Source organism: Micromesistius poutassou (genome assembly GCF_964030765.1).
Source record: "Micromesistius poutassou genome assembly, chromosome: 19".
NCBI lineage: Eukaryota > Metazoa > Chordata > Actinopteri > Gadiformes > Gadidae > Micromesistius > Micromesistius poutassou.
Window position 1 is genome coordinate 2,215,158 of NC_140289.1, and position 12,657 is coordinate 2,227,814.

Genomic DNA, 12,657 nt, shown 5'->3' on the forward strand with positions numbered 1-12,657 from the left:
CACACAAACAAAAACACAACACACACACACACACCTATACACACATATGTACCACGCATACACACACACACATACACACGCACACATATACTCACACACACACACACACACACACTCACAAACACGCACACACATTCACAAACACACACACTAACACACAAACAAAAACACAACACACACATACACACCTATACACACATATGTACCACGCATACACACACACACACACACACACACACACACACACACATACAGACACGCACACATATAAAGACACAAACACACACACACACACACACACGCACACACATATACTCTCTCACACACACACACACACACACACACACACACACACACACACACATTACATTTTACACGCACTTAATTTTACACACACTTTTACACACACAACGTTAAGAAAGTACTTTCACACGCACAATATGAATGACTTCAAAGTTAAAAGTTCAACGTTTTTTTTTTACATTCTTAAATGCATGGTGGTGTCATGTCTAACAGTATCAAGGCCCGGTTGCGTATCTCCAACACCCAGACCCTATGCAGATAGACGGGCTACAGTGCCAACTTAAATAATCACACACATTACAGAGTCACATGACGCAACTCAAAGCCCTGCAGACATTGCTGAGAGGGAGAGAGAGAGCACGAGCCAGAGAACCTCAGAGACGACGAAAACGACGATGACGACAGCGAAGCAGTTGGGGGAAAAGAAAGCGGGAGGAGAAAAAGGTACAACGCGGGACAGGGACTCTGAGGAAGAGCAGATATAAATACAGCCATGAACGCAGCCAATTGTCTCTGGCAGTGCGCTGTGCGCGCCGCGCAGTCACAGCTCACCGGGCGACGGAGAGTAATTAAGAGGAGCCTGTTCAAGAAGATAGGTCCGCAAAAAGAAGATTTGAAGAGAGGGGGAACTGATTGTGCATGTCTGATTCCAGCTCTTTAGAGAGTTCTCAGCCGCAAGGGTTTAGCTTTCAAATGTCTCTCTCTCCCTCTCTCGCACTATCTCTCTCTCTCTCTCTCTCTCTCTCTCTCTCTCTCTCTCTCTCTCTCCCCGCCCTCTCTCTGCCACCCATGCCCCCACCCCCCAGGTGAAATGTTATTCCATTCGCCTAATATATAATTATACATTATATTAATTAATCATCATCCATGACGCCACAATTGGCATAATATCAATTTAAAACAGCAACAATCATGCATGTCTTTCACCCTGAAAAATGGGTCAACGCTGTGGATATCCATGTTATCGATCAATGATAACTATTCAAAAATATCTAACTATCTATCTGTCTGTCTATCTGTCTATTGGTCGATTGGTCTGTCCGTCTGTCTTTTCTTTCTGTCCTTTTTCTGCCTGAACTTGAACATCGTTACGTCAGACACAGGGAACCAGATAGTTCTTCCGAGAGTGACAGTTCAGCACCGAGTCGCTGGAGCTGTTGGTGAATGATTATAGACTAGAGCAACACTGCCCCCTAGGCACGGGCCGTGGCACAGCATGGGGACTGGGTACCGACTATTGTGTTACGTCTGGATAACTTTGGGTGGATTGATTTGATTTCGGTGTTGTATATTTAAGGTAATAGAGCTCAGCTTTAAATCAGAATGGTTTTAATTCCATTCATAAAAAGGGTTACAGTAATACCTTTAATTTGATCTGTTTCAGAATTCAAGTCGTATCAATAATTGTTTTGCTTCTTTCTCTAATACACTTTGAGAAGAGGGCAGCATGTTGTGGGAGCATTTGTGCGTGCGTTGTGTGCATGCGTGCGTACTTGTGTTGGTTTGTTTGTGTGTGTGTGTGTGTGTGTGTGTGTGTGTGTGTGTGTGTGTGTGTGTGTGTGTGTGTGTGTGTGTGTGTGTGTGTGTGTGTGTGTGTGTGTGTGAGAGAGAGTGTGAGAGAGAGAGAGAGAGAGAGAGAGAGAGAGAGAGAGAGAGAGAGAGAGAGAACAGAGAAACAGAGTTGTATTTGCATGCTAATCTGAAAGACAGCTATACAGCTCACATAATCCTTTCCACCTGCTCTACAAAAACACCCACTCTGGTGACAGGGGACCTCCAGCCCTCCCTTTGTTACGGTGTCACTCGGCTGGGTGCTGGCACCCCCTGCGTCACCCCTAACCTGGGGGTTTCTCCGCCTGCCTCCTCTACACGCCACTCCTCATCGCCCAGTCTGCCACCTAGTGGTAGCTTGGGATTGGGATTGCTTTACGCACTGGTTTAAGGCAGAGGAACGATTCAATTTGTCGCTAAAGGCCCTGACACACCAACCAGATTATCGGTCGTCGGACAGTCTGGCGAGCTCGGTGACCTGAGTCTGTTCGGTGTGTGAGCTGTGCGATCGGCCGTCGTCAAAGTGGCCGTCGGTGATCTTTTCAAGCCGTCGGTGTTCTTTTCAGCCGAAAGCACATGTTGAATCGGCCATGACCAAATCGGTCCGACTGCCTTTTCTGCCGACGATCGGCAGTCGGAATGGTGTGTCAGGCCCTTAAGTTCTGTAAAAACGATCCCAAATGTTGCTGGCAATACACAACAGGTCTGTGTTTGCTGCACAGACGCCATTTGCTTTGGTGATTGTCTTCTTCTGTCGCTATCCGCTGGTGTGTGGTGCTGAACGTTACCGGACCCTCTTCGACGTTTAGTGGCAATAGTTCACATACCAGTGTCAAATAAAGCAAGTTTAAAAATACCCTGCATAAAGGAGACCTCTAGTGGCCAAAAAAACGCACTACACATTAGTATGCAAAACGAATATATAGTCGCCCCCCCTCTGTCAATTTAAGATCAATTACACTATTTCGTTTCTCTTTGTAGGTTGAAATTAATCTCAAATTAATCTCAAGATTAACATTTCAATACAAATAATATGGTCGGGTTTGGGAGCTAGTCTAATCTAATTTCTAATCTGTATGTTTATGTATTCTGTCCGGCTAGACACGGAAAAAACAACACAATTAAATAGGATCACATTCAAACCATGATGTACGTAACGAAAGGCCGGATCTGTATGTACGATTCTAACACAGTCAGTGTTCGGGCCCTGAGCGACGAGCCGGGAGCCGGCGTCTCCGTATGATGGGTCACCACTAGTGCCGTAAAGCGCTCCGCCTGGTGTCGCAATGGTGTTTTGCAGCGACAGCACTTTCCGGCAGCAGGGAAATCGAGGAGAAAGCACTGACAAACGTCGCAAGGGAAACCCTATATTTCCCCGGTAATCGTCGGAGTTACGCGCGGCTCGGCGACGCAACTTTTATCTCGAGTGTAGATGTTTTCACGCGGTGAATGAAAGCACGTTTGACGTCTTTTCGAGCGTGAATCCCCCCCACCTTAATGCGGTGGGATGGCTACAGTGCCGACCGGGCCTAACAGTTCACTGCCTGCATCCCCGGCTAAAATTACTCCTCTACCCGGGGACAGGGGCCTGGGTCCGGGGGCGGACGCGTGCGGCTGTGGCGCGGCGGATCCGACCGTCGGCGGGGAGGATCCGGGGAGGGAGTCGCAGGTCACTGCGGTCAAACGGTCGATCCAGAAAAAGCAGAAAAACATGCTAGCCCACCACGCTAGTAGCCCGTCAGCGCTGCGCCTCTCGGTGCAACACCCGGAGCACCCGGAGCAGCAGCAGCAGCAGATGAACGGCCTGGCGAGCCCCGCGGGGGACGCTGACACCCACAGCCCGCATGAACACGCAGAGGACCGACCTGACAACCCGACCGGGGAGAACTGTGACAGCTGCGACGAAGGCACCCCGAGCTACGACAACATCGGCGAGCTCTGCCCACACGAAGGCCACAGCCCCTTTTCAAATAACAGCAGCCACCCCCTCTTGAAAAACAGTAGTATGAATGGGATGCCCACCATCGCCCGGACCGCGGCCTGCCCGAACCTCCCCAAGACGATAGTCGCCCCCGGGGATCAGGGGAGCGAGGGGGAAGACCGCCACCCTTCGACCCCCGGGCCGTCGGGGAACGGAGACGGGGACTCCCTGGAGGACGGGACCTGTCCCGGGGAAGGTTCGTCGATCGAGCCCCCCGTGGCAGAGCTGGCCCGGCTCGATCTGAAAGGGCCACCGTGCGGGGCGATCGAAGACAACCACGGGATTAATTACGTCCGTTACGAGTCCGAGTTGCAAATGCCATGGATCATGAGGCTGATCACCAAGGACTTGTCAGAGCCTTATTCCATTTATACATACAGGTACTTCATCCACAACTGGCCGCAGCTTTGTTTTCTGGTGAGTATTTCGCTTAGGTCACCGCTGCCTTGACTTGGCGACTCGTTGTGAAATGAAACGAGTCGCCATGTTGACACATTGTGAAATAAAAGGTTAATATTGTTGAAATGGATGCTTAATAATGTTTTAAATATGGATGTGCGTGCAGTATAACTGCTGCATGGCATTTGGGAATGGCTGTGCGTGCTAAAGTTAAAATATAAGCTGTACGTATTCTGGTCACCTGTCAAACTGAATCACATGAATCTCGTTATAATACCCGGTCTGGCCACACGTGTTCAAACTTATTTAGCTTGGCCATATTTAAAAATACCCCCGTTAGGAGTATTAGGAATACCAGCGAGTTTATAAAGCCTACACTCTCCTCAGTTGTCAAGATGGTCCGACTCTAAATTATACGAACCATTTAGGCTGACACTTTTGGACCTAGTTCTTTGAATGCCCTTGGTCTCAACGCTTGCTTTGTTGTTCATCCTTGCATTGTGGACGGTCGCCGTTTCCACCCGTTCTTCTATAACAACATGTGACACTGGAGGAAGTGCCACACGGTATAGAATCAGAGAAGGCATTTGTTAAACCAGTTTCTCCCCGGTTCACCTTCTCTCCTTCGTGTGTGTGTGTGTGTGTTGTGTCCCAACGGCGTTGTCTCTGTGGTTCCTCAGGCCATGGTGGAGCAGGAGTGTGTTGGAGCCATCGTCTGTAAACTGGACATGCACAAGAAGATGTTCCGCCGCGGCTACATCGCCATGCTAGCGGTTGACTCCAAACACCGGAGGAAAAGCATCGGTGAGGCCACACCGCCGCCGCCACCACTGTCTCCCCAAAACGATCAAGGATCTTCTCTCTGGAAGACGCCTCTATAGCCCAATGTACAGGGATAGACACGGAATCGTGTTTTGGAATTTTTCCCAAAAATGTACACTACAGCCACCACAAGACATTTGTCACACTGAGTTCAAAAAAATGTGGTTAAATCTATTTGTGTTGCGCTATATAGGAGGTGAAATTCCCACTGCGTATGTTTTCATAGTCTTAAGACTCCTCTACACTGCATGATGATTTGTTTGTACTTTTCCCATTGAATGTTGTCAGGCGAACGTGACGTTTTACATAATGCTGAACACGCCACTCTAGCCCGCTCCTGAACCACCCTTCTTCCTGATTTAACTGGCCCGCCTTGGCAACCCGTTTTCTGCGCCACGGTCCGCTCCAGAAATAGAAAGCGGGAGTTAAAAGTGGAAGTTGACAAACAGGATTTCTATTCTTTTATCCTCCCCTCCCCACTGTCCCACTCGGCGGGCTGTGCGCACAGGCTGACTGGTGTCTGATGTGCTTGTTCCTCAGGTACCAACCTGGTGAAGAAGGCCATTTACGCCATGGTGGAGGGGGACTGTGATGAGGTAAGACCAGTGGTCGTGGCCGTAACGATTCCAAAACACCCCGATGGCGTCGGCGGCGGCACACTGACAACAGCTTTTGATTCAGTTGCATGTTGAGGGGCCCGGTCTCCCCCTCCTGAGCTTATCTATGTTTGTCAGCGATCTTGAGTAAACCAGCAGTAGGCCATCAATTCGCTTTGGGCCGTGTGCCATTCCACAAATACACACCTAGCTATTATCTGACCCCGTCCAGTTGCCACGCTTTTAAGCTCACAAATAACTTGTCCACCCAGTTACTCACTTAAGTTTTAAGTGTTGCCGGGAATCCTCAAACGTGTGTGTGTGTGAACGGAGAAGGTAGGACTTAGGCATCGTGCAGGCAAGGGCCATCGAACCCAGGACCCTTTTTTAGACGAGTCTAAAAAGACGAACCGCTGGACTGACCCCGTCCCCTCACGACGCGCGCAGTCGTCCGTCGTTTGGCCGCTGCTCCTGGGCACCGTGACACGGCGGTGAACCTCTCTCTCCCTCTGTCTCTCTGTCCCCCCCCCCCTAACCCCCCAAGGTCGTCCTGGAGACGGAGATCACCAACAAGTCGGCGCTGAAGCTGTACGAGAACCTGGGCTTTGTGCGGGACAAGCGGCTGTTCAGGTACTACCTGAACGGCGTGGACGCGCTGCGGCTCAAACTGTGGCTCCGCTAAACGGACGCGGAGCAGGGGGTGTGAGAGAGAGAGAGAGAGCGCGAGAGAGAGAGAGAAAGCGGGGGAGAGGGGGCCACGCCACTCTTTGTACTGCCTCTCGCCAACCGCCCTCGACACCGCGCCCCACCCGTTCTCGTTCAGAACAGCCCTACACGCAAGCGCGCGCGCACACATGCACACATACACGCACGCACGCACACACACACACACACACACACCCGACACCGTACATGTACCTGCGTACAGACATGAATACTATGCACATAGGTATGCATAGACACATGCGCAAGACACACACACACACACGCACCCTCCTCTCCTCCCCCCTCCCCCCCCCGAATTCTTTGGGAACTCGAACTTGTGTGGCGGCCGATCGATGGAGATCCCACGAACGCTTTTTGCCAGAGAGCCGCCCACCGTACCGGCCCCCCCATACCCCATCCCGCCCCACCCCGACCCCCTGAATAGTTTTTGAACCTTTAAAAAAATTACAAAAAGAAGAAAAAGGAAGGCGGGGGGGGGGCGGGGGGCGGGGGGTCAAGTTAAAGGGGGTCTGTGACCCAGCCAGGACGGGATATATCCTGTGTCACTACACGATTTTTGACCCAGAAGAGGAAGTGGGGTGTGTCTGTGTGTGTGCTTGTGTGTGTGTGTGTGTGTGTGTGTGTGTGGAACCTTGGGTCTGGAGCGTACAGGACTGGGAGCTTGGGGGGCGGGGGGGGGGGGTGGTGGTGCGGGGGGGGGGAGGGGGGGGGGTGTCGGCCAAGCTGTACAACGCCAGAGTCGAACAAACGTCGAAGAACGGGGTTAAGAAAAAGAAGAAGGACATCCAGAACACGCAAGGAGGAGGTGGAGGGTAAAATGGCGGACTCAGAATAAAATATTTGGAGTTTATTTTTTGTTGTTTGTTTTTTTTCTTTTTTCCTTTTTTGAACTTGTCCGTTTTAGATGGGTGACTGAAAAGCATTAGTGTGCGGGATTGTTGTGTTTATGCGTGTTTATGCGCGTGTGTGTGTGTGTGTGTGTGTGTGCGTGTGCGTGTGCGTGTGCGTGCGTGCGTGCGTGCGTGCGTGCGTGCGTGCGTGCGTGCGTGCGTGCGTGCGTGCGTGCGTGCGTGCGCGCGCACTCACATCCATTGTTTTGTTTTTTTAAAAGAAAGTGTTAACCTGTTGCAGTATGCGTCTGTAATGCGGTCACGTGGTTGGCAACACTGTGTGCGCGTGTGTGTGTGTGTGCGTGTGCGCGTGCGTGCGTGCATGCTGGGGTGACTTAACTTTCTCAGTGTATTTCCCAGCCCCCCCCCCTCCCCTCTCCCTGTACGATTTCCTAGCTTGTGTTAAACGACTGCAGCTGTTGCTTGACGGGGCTTGGGTTGGGGCGGGGGGGGGGGGGTGTGTTGGTCATGTGATCCCAGCCAGAGGCGCTCATGCCAGTAAAGTTATGCATGCATCTATTTGAACGGTGGGCGAGTGGATGACTTAAGGGGAAGTATCTCTGTATGTTTTAATGAACTCAAAGAACAACCACCGCAGCCCTGAATCACAGCCACAGCGACGTGTGTGTGTGTGTGTCTGTGTGTGTGTCTGCGTGCGCGCAGAAGGGTTACAGACTCCACCCTTGTGCGGCTCTGGCTTCGCTCAATGCTGCGGTGGCGTCCTGCTCTTATTGTCTCCCAGTAAACCCCTCCGGTCCCTAAACCCCCCCGTAGGAGTGCGGGTGAGCAGGTTCTTTTTATTGTACTTCTGTTGTTTTCTCCCTGATTGTTTTTTTTTTATTTTTTTTTTTATTTATTTTTTATTCCTCTTTTCTTTTTTTTTTTCTCCCAAAGCTTAAAAATGCACTGCCAGCTCACTGCAGAAATCCTCAGCAGAGGCAAAACAAAATCTGCCGTTCTGGGGCTTGATTTTTCGGAAAGGCGTAGAGAAGTGTGCCCTGGTTATTGGTTCCATCTGATTATTATTCTGTTGCTCCTGTTGCAAGTGCCACTCAATCAACACCCCCCCCCCACCTCCCCTGCTCCCACACCCCCCCCTGCAAGGGGAGGAATCAGGGCCCGTCATCCCTCAGAGACTGGTTCTCTCCTGGTATCTCTCCTGGTTCTCTCCTGGTATCACAGAAGCTGGGCTCTTGGAGAACACCATGCATACCTAGTATTCCTCTAGGTCATATTTAGCTGTTTTGTCTTTTCATTTGTGGGTTTTTTTTAATTATTATTATCAGTGGTTGTACGGACAGCCGTGCGAGTGAACATCCTCCAGAACGGCTGCCTTATTTCCCTGGAAGGACACTCTGCTAACAGTTAACTGCTAGAGATCCTCAAGGCCGTCATGCTGGCTCAACAGAAGCACCCGGGCGCCCAGGCCCAGACCTACGTCGGCTGTGGGAGAGAGTTGACATTTGCAATTCGATATATATATATATATATATATATATATATTTGCAAAGTAACCATGAACAAAAAATCAGTCGCACTTCTCTTGGCTATTGCAGTAAATGTGTATGTGTCCAAGTTTGCACTAAAAGGCACTAACTGGGCCGCCTTCTCCCATAGGGTGTGGGCCCCCTTTACGTGACCATGCCAATAGATTGAGTTCCTCATTTATTCTCCCCCCCCCCCCCCCCCCAAAACGCGTGTGAATGTCGATTGGTGCTGTAGTATGCAGTTGCGGGACAATCAAGGCTTTTTTTGATTTTGATTTTTTGTGGACTTTGAAGTATACAGGAAATGTGCGGAGTTAAGGACACACCAAGGATGCAGTTGGTTCCTATTCGACACGGCGGTATGCAGGAAATTCTTCACCGCGCTTTGTGCCCACCTCTCTTGGAATGCCGTGGTTAGATTAGGCCCGTCTGAGCCCGCCACTGATTGATAAACCGGAGGGATTAACCTTCACCTATAGGAACCTCAGGTGAGGTGTTGAGCTCTTGAAGATGTACCGCCTGGCGGGAGGCAGCATCGAGAGCCCTGCCACTCTCGGATCCCTCGCATGCTAGCAGCACACCTAGAAGGGGAAGGTGCGGCCCCCCGTCGTTTTTCGGGGGAAGTACTAGTTAGGCTGTCGTATCCCCGGGAGTTCTGGAGGTGTTCTAGGTGGAGAGTGTCGCCTCGCTCAAGACCCTGGTCACCCTACTGTGGTCTTTTTTTTTTTGTTGTAGTGTCAATGCAAAACACCTGCTGCGCATTCATGTCAACACTCATGGTAGAAGCTAGGTGTGCAGGGCTTGCATACACGCCGTCGGTCTGGGCGGGGTCTTTCGGCAAGGAGCGGTCTCTTCTGCGAACCCCGTTGATGCAAAAGTAGGGGCGTGTGTTTTCCAGGCCGTCTGGGGGAGTTCTCGGTTTAACGAAATTGAGTGTGAGGTTTAAAATTGTGTGTCCAAATGTCAGACGAAGCGCGGCGATTTTTCAGCTGAACCACTTTTTCCCCCTCGTCTCTGAAATCCACAACCGCAGCCTGATCATGCCGTACCAGGTGCTGACCTTTGACCCTTATTTATATCCACGCACACATGCAGTGTTGAACAGGAGACGGGCAGAGAAGGAGTTGCAGAATAAAGTTTTTGAAGCAGTCCAACCCATCTCTCTCATCGTCGTTGTGTTGTAGGCCTTATGGTGTTTTGTGTGTGTGTGTGTGTGTGAGAGAAGAAATCAGACCTATTTTAACTTAATCTTTTGCTGTTTACTTTTAATTTACCAACCTCAGTAAAAGCGGCAAGTACATAAACAATTTGACCCGTTAGTCCAGTCATCCAAATGTTAAAGTCAGAATTTCAACTGACTGACTTATTTCTTTCTAGGTTTGTAGTTGGAAGTCGATGCACTTTGATCCTGCCTACATTTCCCATCAAGCACTCTGTCCAAAACAATATGAAAAGTTAAACATGGATGTTTATAGTGGGGTGCTTTTGACACACTGTGAAATGGTTTTATTACCTCAAGACAAGTTTAACAGATGGCATTTTATCCACCTAAAGTAAAATATGGAATAAAACTTGTTCAATAAGTTTTACCTCATTAAACTGTGGTCAATGACCATTGCTTGAAACCCATACAGTCGGTGCATGGTGTGGACTGAAAGGCTGAGCAGTTGTTTACTGACCAGCCCGTTGAACCCATTGAACAACTCATCTGACTGTTTGGAGAAAAGAAGATGGGTGAACTTTTTTAATACGTGATTGTTTTATTTTTTGTGTCTTGTATTGAGCCCTCCTTTTTGTAAGGTTTGAAAAGGGGTTTTGGTTTATACTGCTGTGGATTATATTCCTCCAGCATTGAGGGTTTGATAGAGAAGTTGTCCAGTCTAAATTCAACAGTGAGTCAGTTCAAAGCGTTTGCTTTTCAAAAGTTATGTCTTTGTTTACGGCTTCATTGATCCAACTCTTCCTCAGTTTCACGGTGGTTTTCTCCTTAGCTTTTTTTCCCATTTTGTTTCCTTCCCTACTTCCCTACGCCCCTGTACCCCTTGACTACTTCCGGCTCGAGGTATCTCACACAACAGCGTCCTCGCTCAGTGCGTTTGAAATAATTGGAATATCACCTATTTTACCACCGGGTGTGATGTTGATTAGCCATTATGAGCGAGTTATCAGTATATATATATATATATATATATATATATATATATATATATATTTGTGATATCACATGTAGGAGTGTCCACCCAAATGGTAAACGAGGGGTCCTTTTAGTGATGTAGTGAGTTGGCATTGTGTGTTTCATAAGTTCAGTTGCTCATTTATTCATTTATGCAAAAATTTCAAGTGTCACTAATGGTTGATAGGATTGGTTGCGTACTGTCCATTAAAAAAAAAAAAGTAAGCCCAAAGCTAGGTTTGCCAGCTCTGCATTCAGACCAACAAGGGTTCAACACATCGAAGGGGTTTTAAGGCACCTCTTTGTTCATGACCATTTACACATTCTACAGCCTTCTTCTTCAGTCGTTTCAGTTGGAATCGCTGACCTGCACATTTCACAGTCTGCTATTGGCATTAAACAACGACAGCGCCTGATCGGTGGACCGGGATAAGACCCGTTTGGTGTGTGTGTCGTCCACTCTGACCCCATGCAGGAAAGCAGCCGTTTCTCTATCTCAGATGGCCAGGAATACGTTTTGTCTACGATCTGCACTTGTTTTCAGAGACGTTTTTTGATACAGTTTTATCTCGGGCCATTCGTCTGGATGATGAAAACGTGACGCTATGATGACAGAGGCTAGCTCACCTTGTGAGTGTGTGTGTTTGTGTGCGTGCGTGTGTGTGCGGGTGCGTGCGTGTGTGTGCGGGTGCGCGCCTGTGTGTGGGTGCGTATTGGTGGGGGGGGGGGGGGGGTCAAGTAAAGGTTTGTATTTTCTTTTGTGCATGTTTTAGTTTTCTGTGTTTGTTTCCCATGCCGCTGCAATTCATTTTGATCTGAAGGTTTTCCAGCAACAGGTTTATTTAATGTGGAAAAGAACACAGAAATAAATTATTTGATTTTTTTCTATTGTCAAGACGATGGGTTTTCTTGTCTGCTGGTCGTGTCCCTCCAAACTGGTTTCCGTGCCAACTGCAAGTTTCAAGAGTTTTTTTCTTTGCATTTCATCAGACAGGGGCTGGAGTACTGATTATTACTACAGCTTATATCAGGAAGTGAGTTTTGCAGCATAGAAATGTAGAATCGAGACCAATATTTATTCAAGATTACATTACACAGGATATTTGCTGAACAATGAAAAGATGTCCACTATTTTACAGCACATTCAGGGAAACGTGATTGCATTTACACAGCCTACGCTTGCTTACAAATCATAAAAGCTTTGAAGGAAGTTAAAAAAAAAATCCAAAGACTGACATTTATTTGAAATCCGCTGCAAGCAGAACCGAAACAATTATTGAAGATTCATAGTCCTTATATTTAGGCCCTCCAACAAAAAAAACGGAAGCAATTTTCCTCTTCTTGAAAACCTGATCTTTCTGGCAGCCATCTTGTTAACATTTAAGGTGCAATACCCTGTTCTTTGACACCTCTACTTTGGCCATTGTGTAGAATTACAAAAAAACTGTTGTTGCTGAAAAGATTGAAAAAAATAGTTTTTTTTGTGCCTACTATGGTGACAAAGCCCAAAGTGATATTTCTAAGTATATGTAAGACGTTTTTATTTATTTATTCTCAAGTAAAGACAAACCTTAAAAAATAGGATTAACATTCTTCTTTGCAACAAAAAATGTGTCTCATATAACATGCGCTGCCTGATGAATTTGAAAGACTTTTTACATAACATGTACTTGTATGCTTTATCTACACTTATATGCAAAGAAATGCATTTTTTTTCCTACTGAATCCT

The 12,657-nt window shown here is 48.2% G+C and overlaps 1 protein-coding gene across 1 annotated transcript; it reads left to right on the plus strand.

The window, feature by feature from the left end:
- The first annotated feature begins 3,173 nt into the window (after nucleotides 1–3,173).
- On the plus strand, nucleotides 3,174–7,345 carry naa30 (N-alpha-acetyltransferase 30, NatC catalytic subunit). Its single transcript, XM_084483540.1, has 4 exons — nucleotides 3,174–4,252; nucleotides 4,915–5,038; nucleotides 5,597–5,652; nucleotides 6,197–7,345. Exons 1-4 carry the CDS (start codon nucleotides 3,362–3,364, stop codon nucleotides 6,332–6,334), a joined length of 1,209 nt encoding a protein of 402 aa, XP_084339666.1. The 5' UTR covers nucleotides 3,174–3,361; the 3' UTR covers nucleotides 6,335–7,345.
- The last annotated feature ends 5,312 nt before the right edge of the window (nucleotides 7,346–12,657 follow it).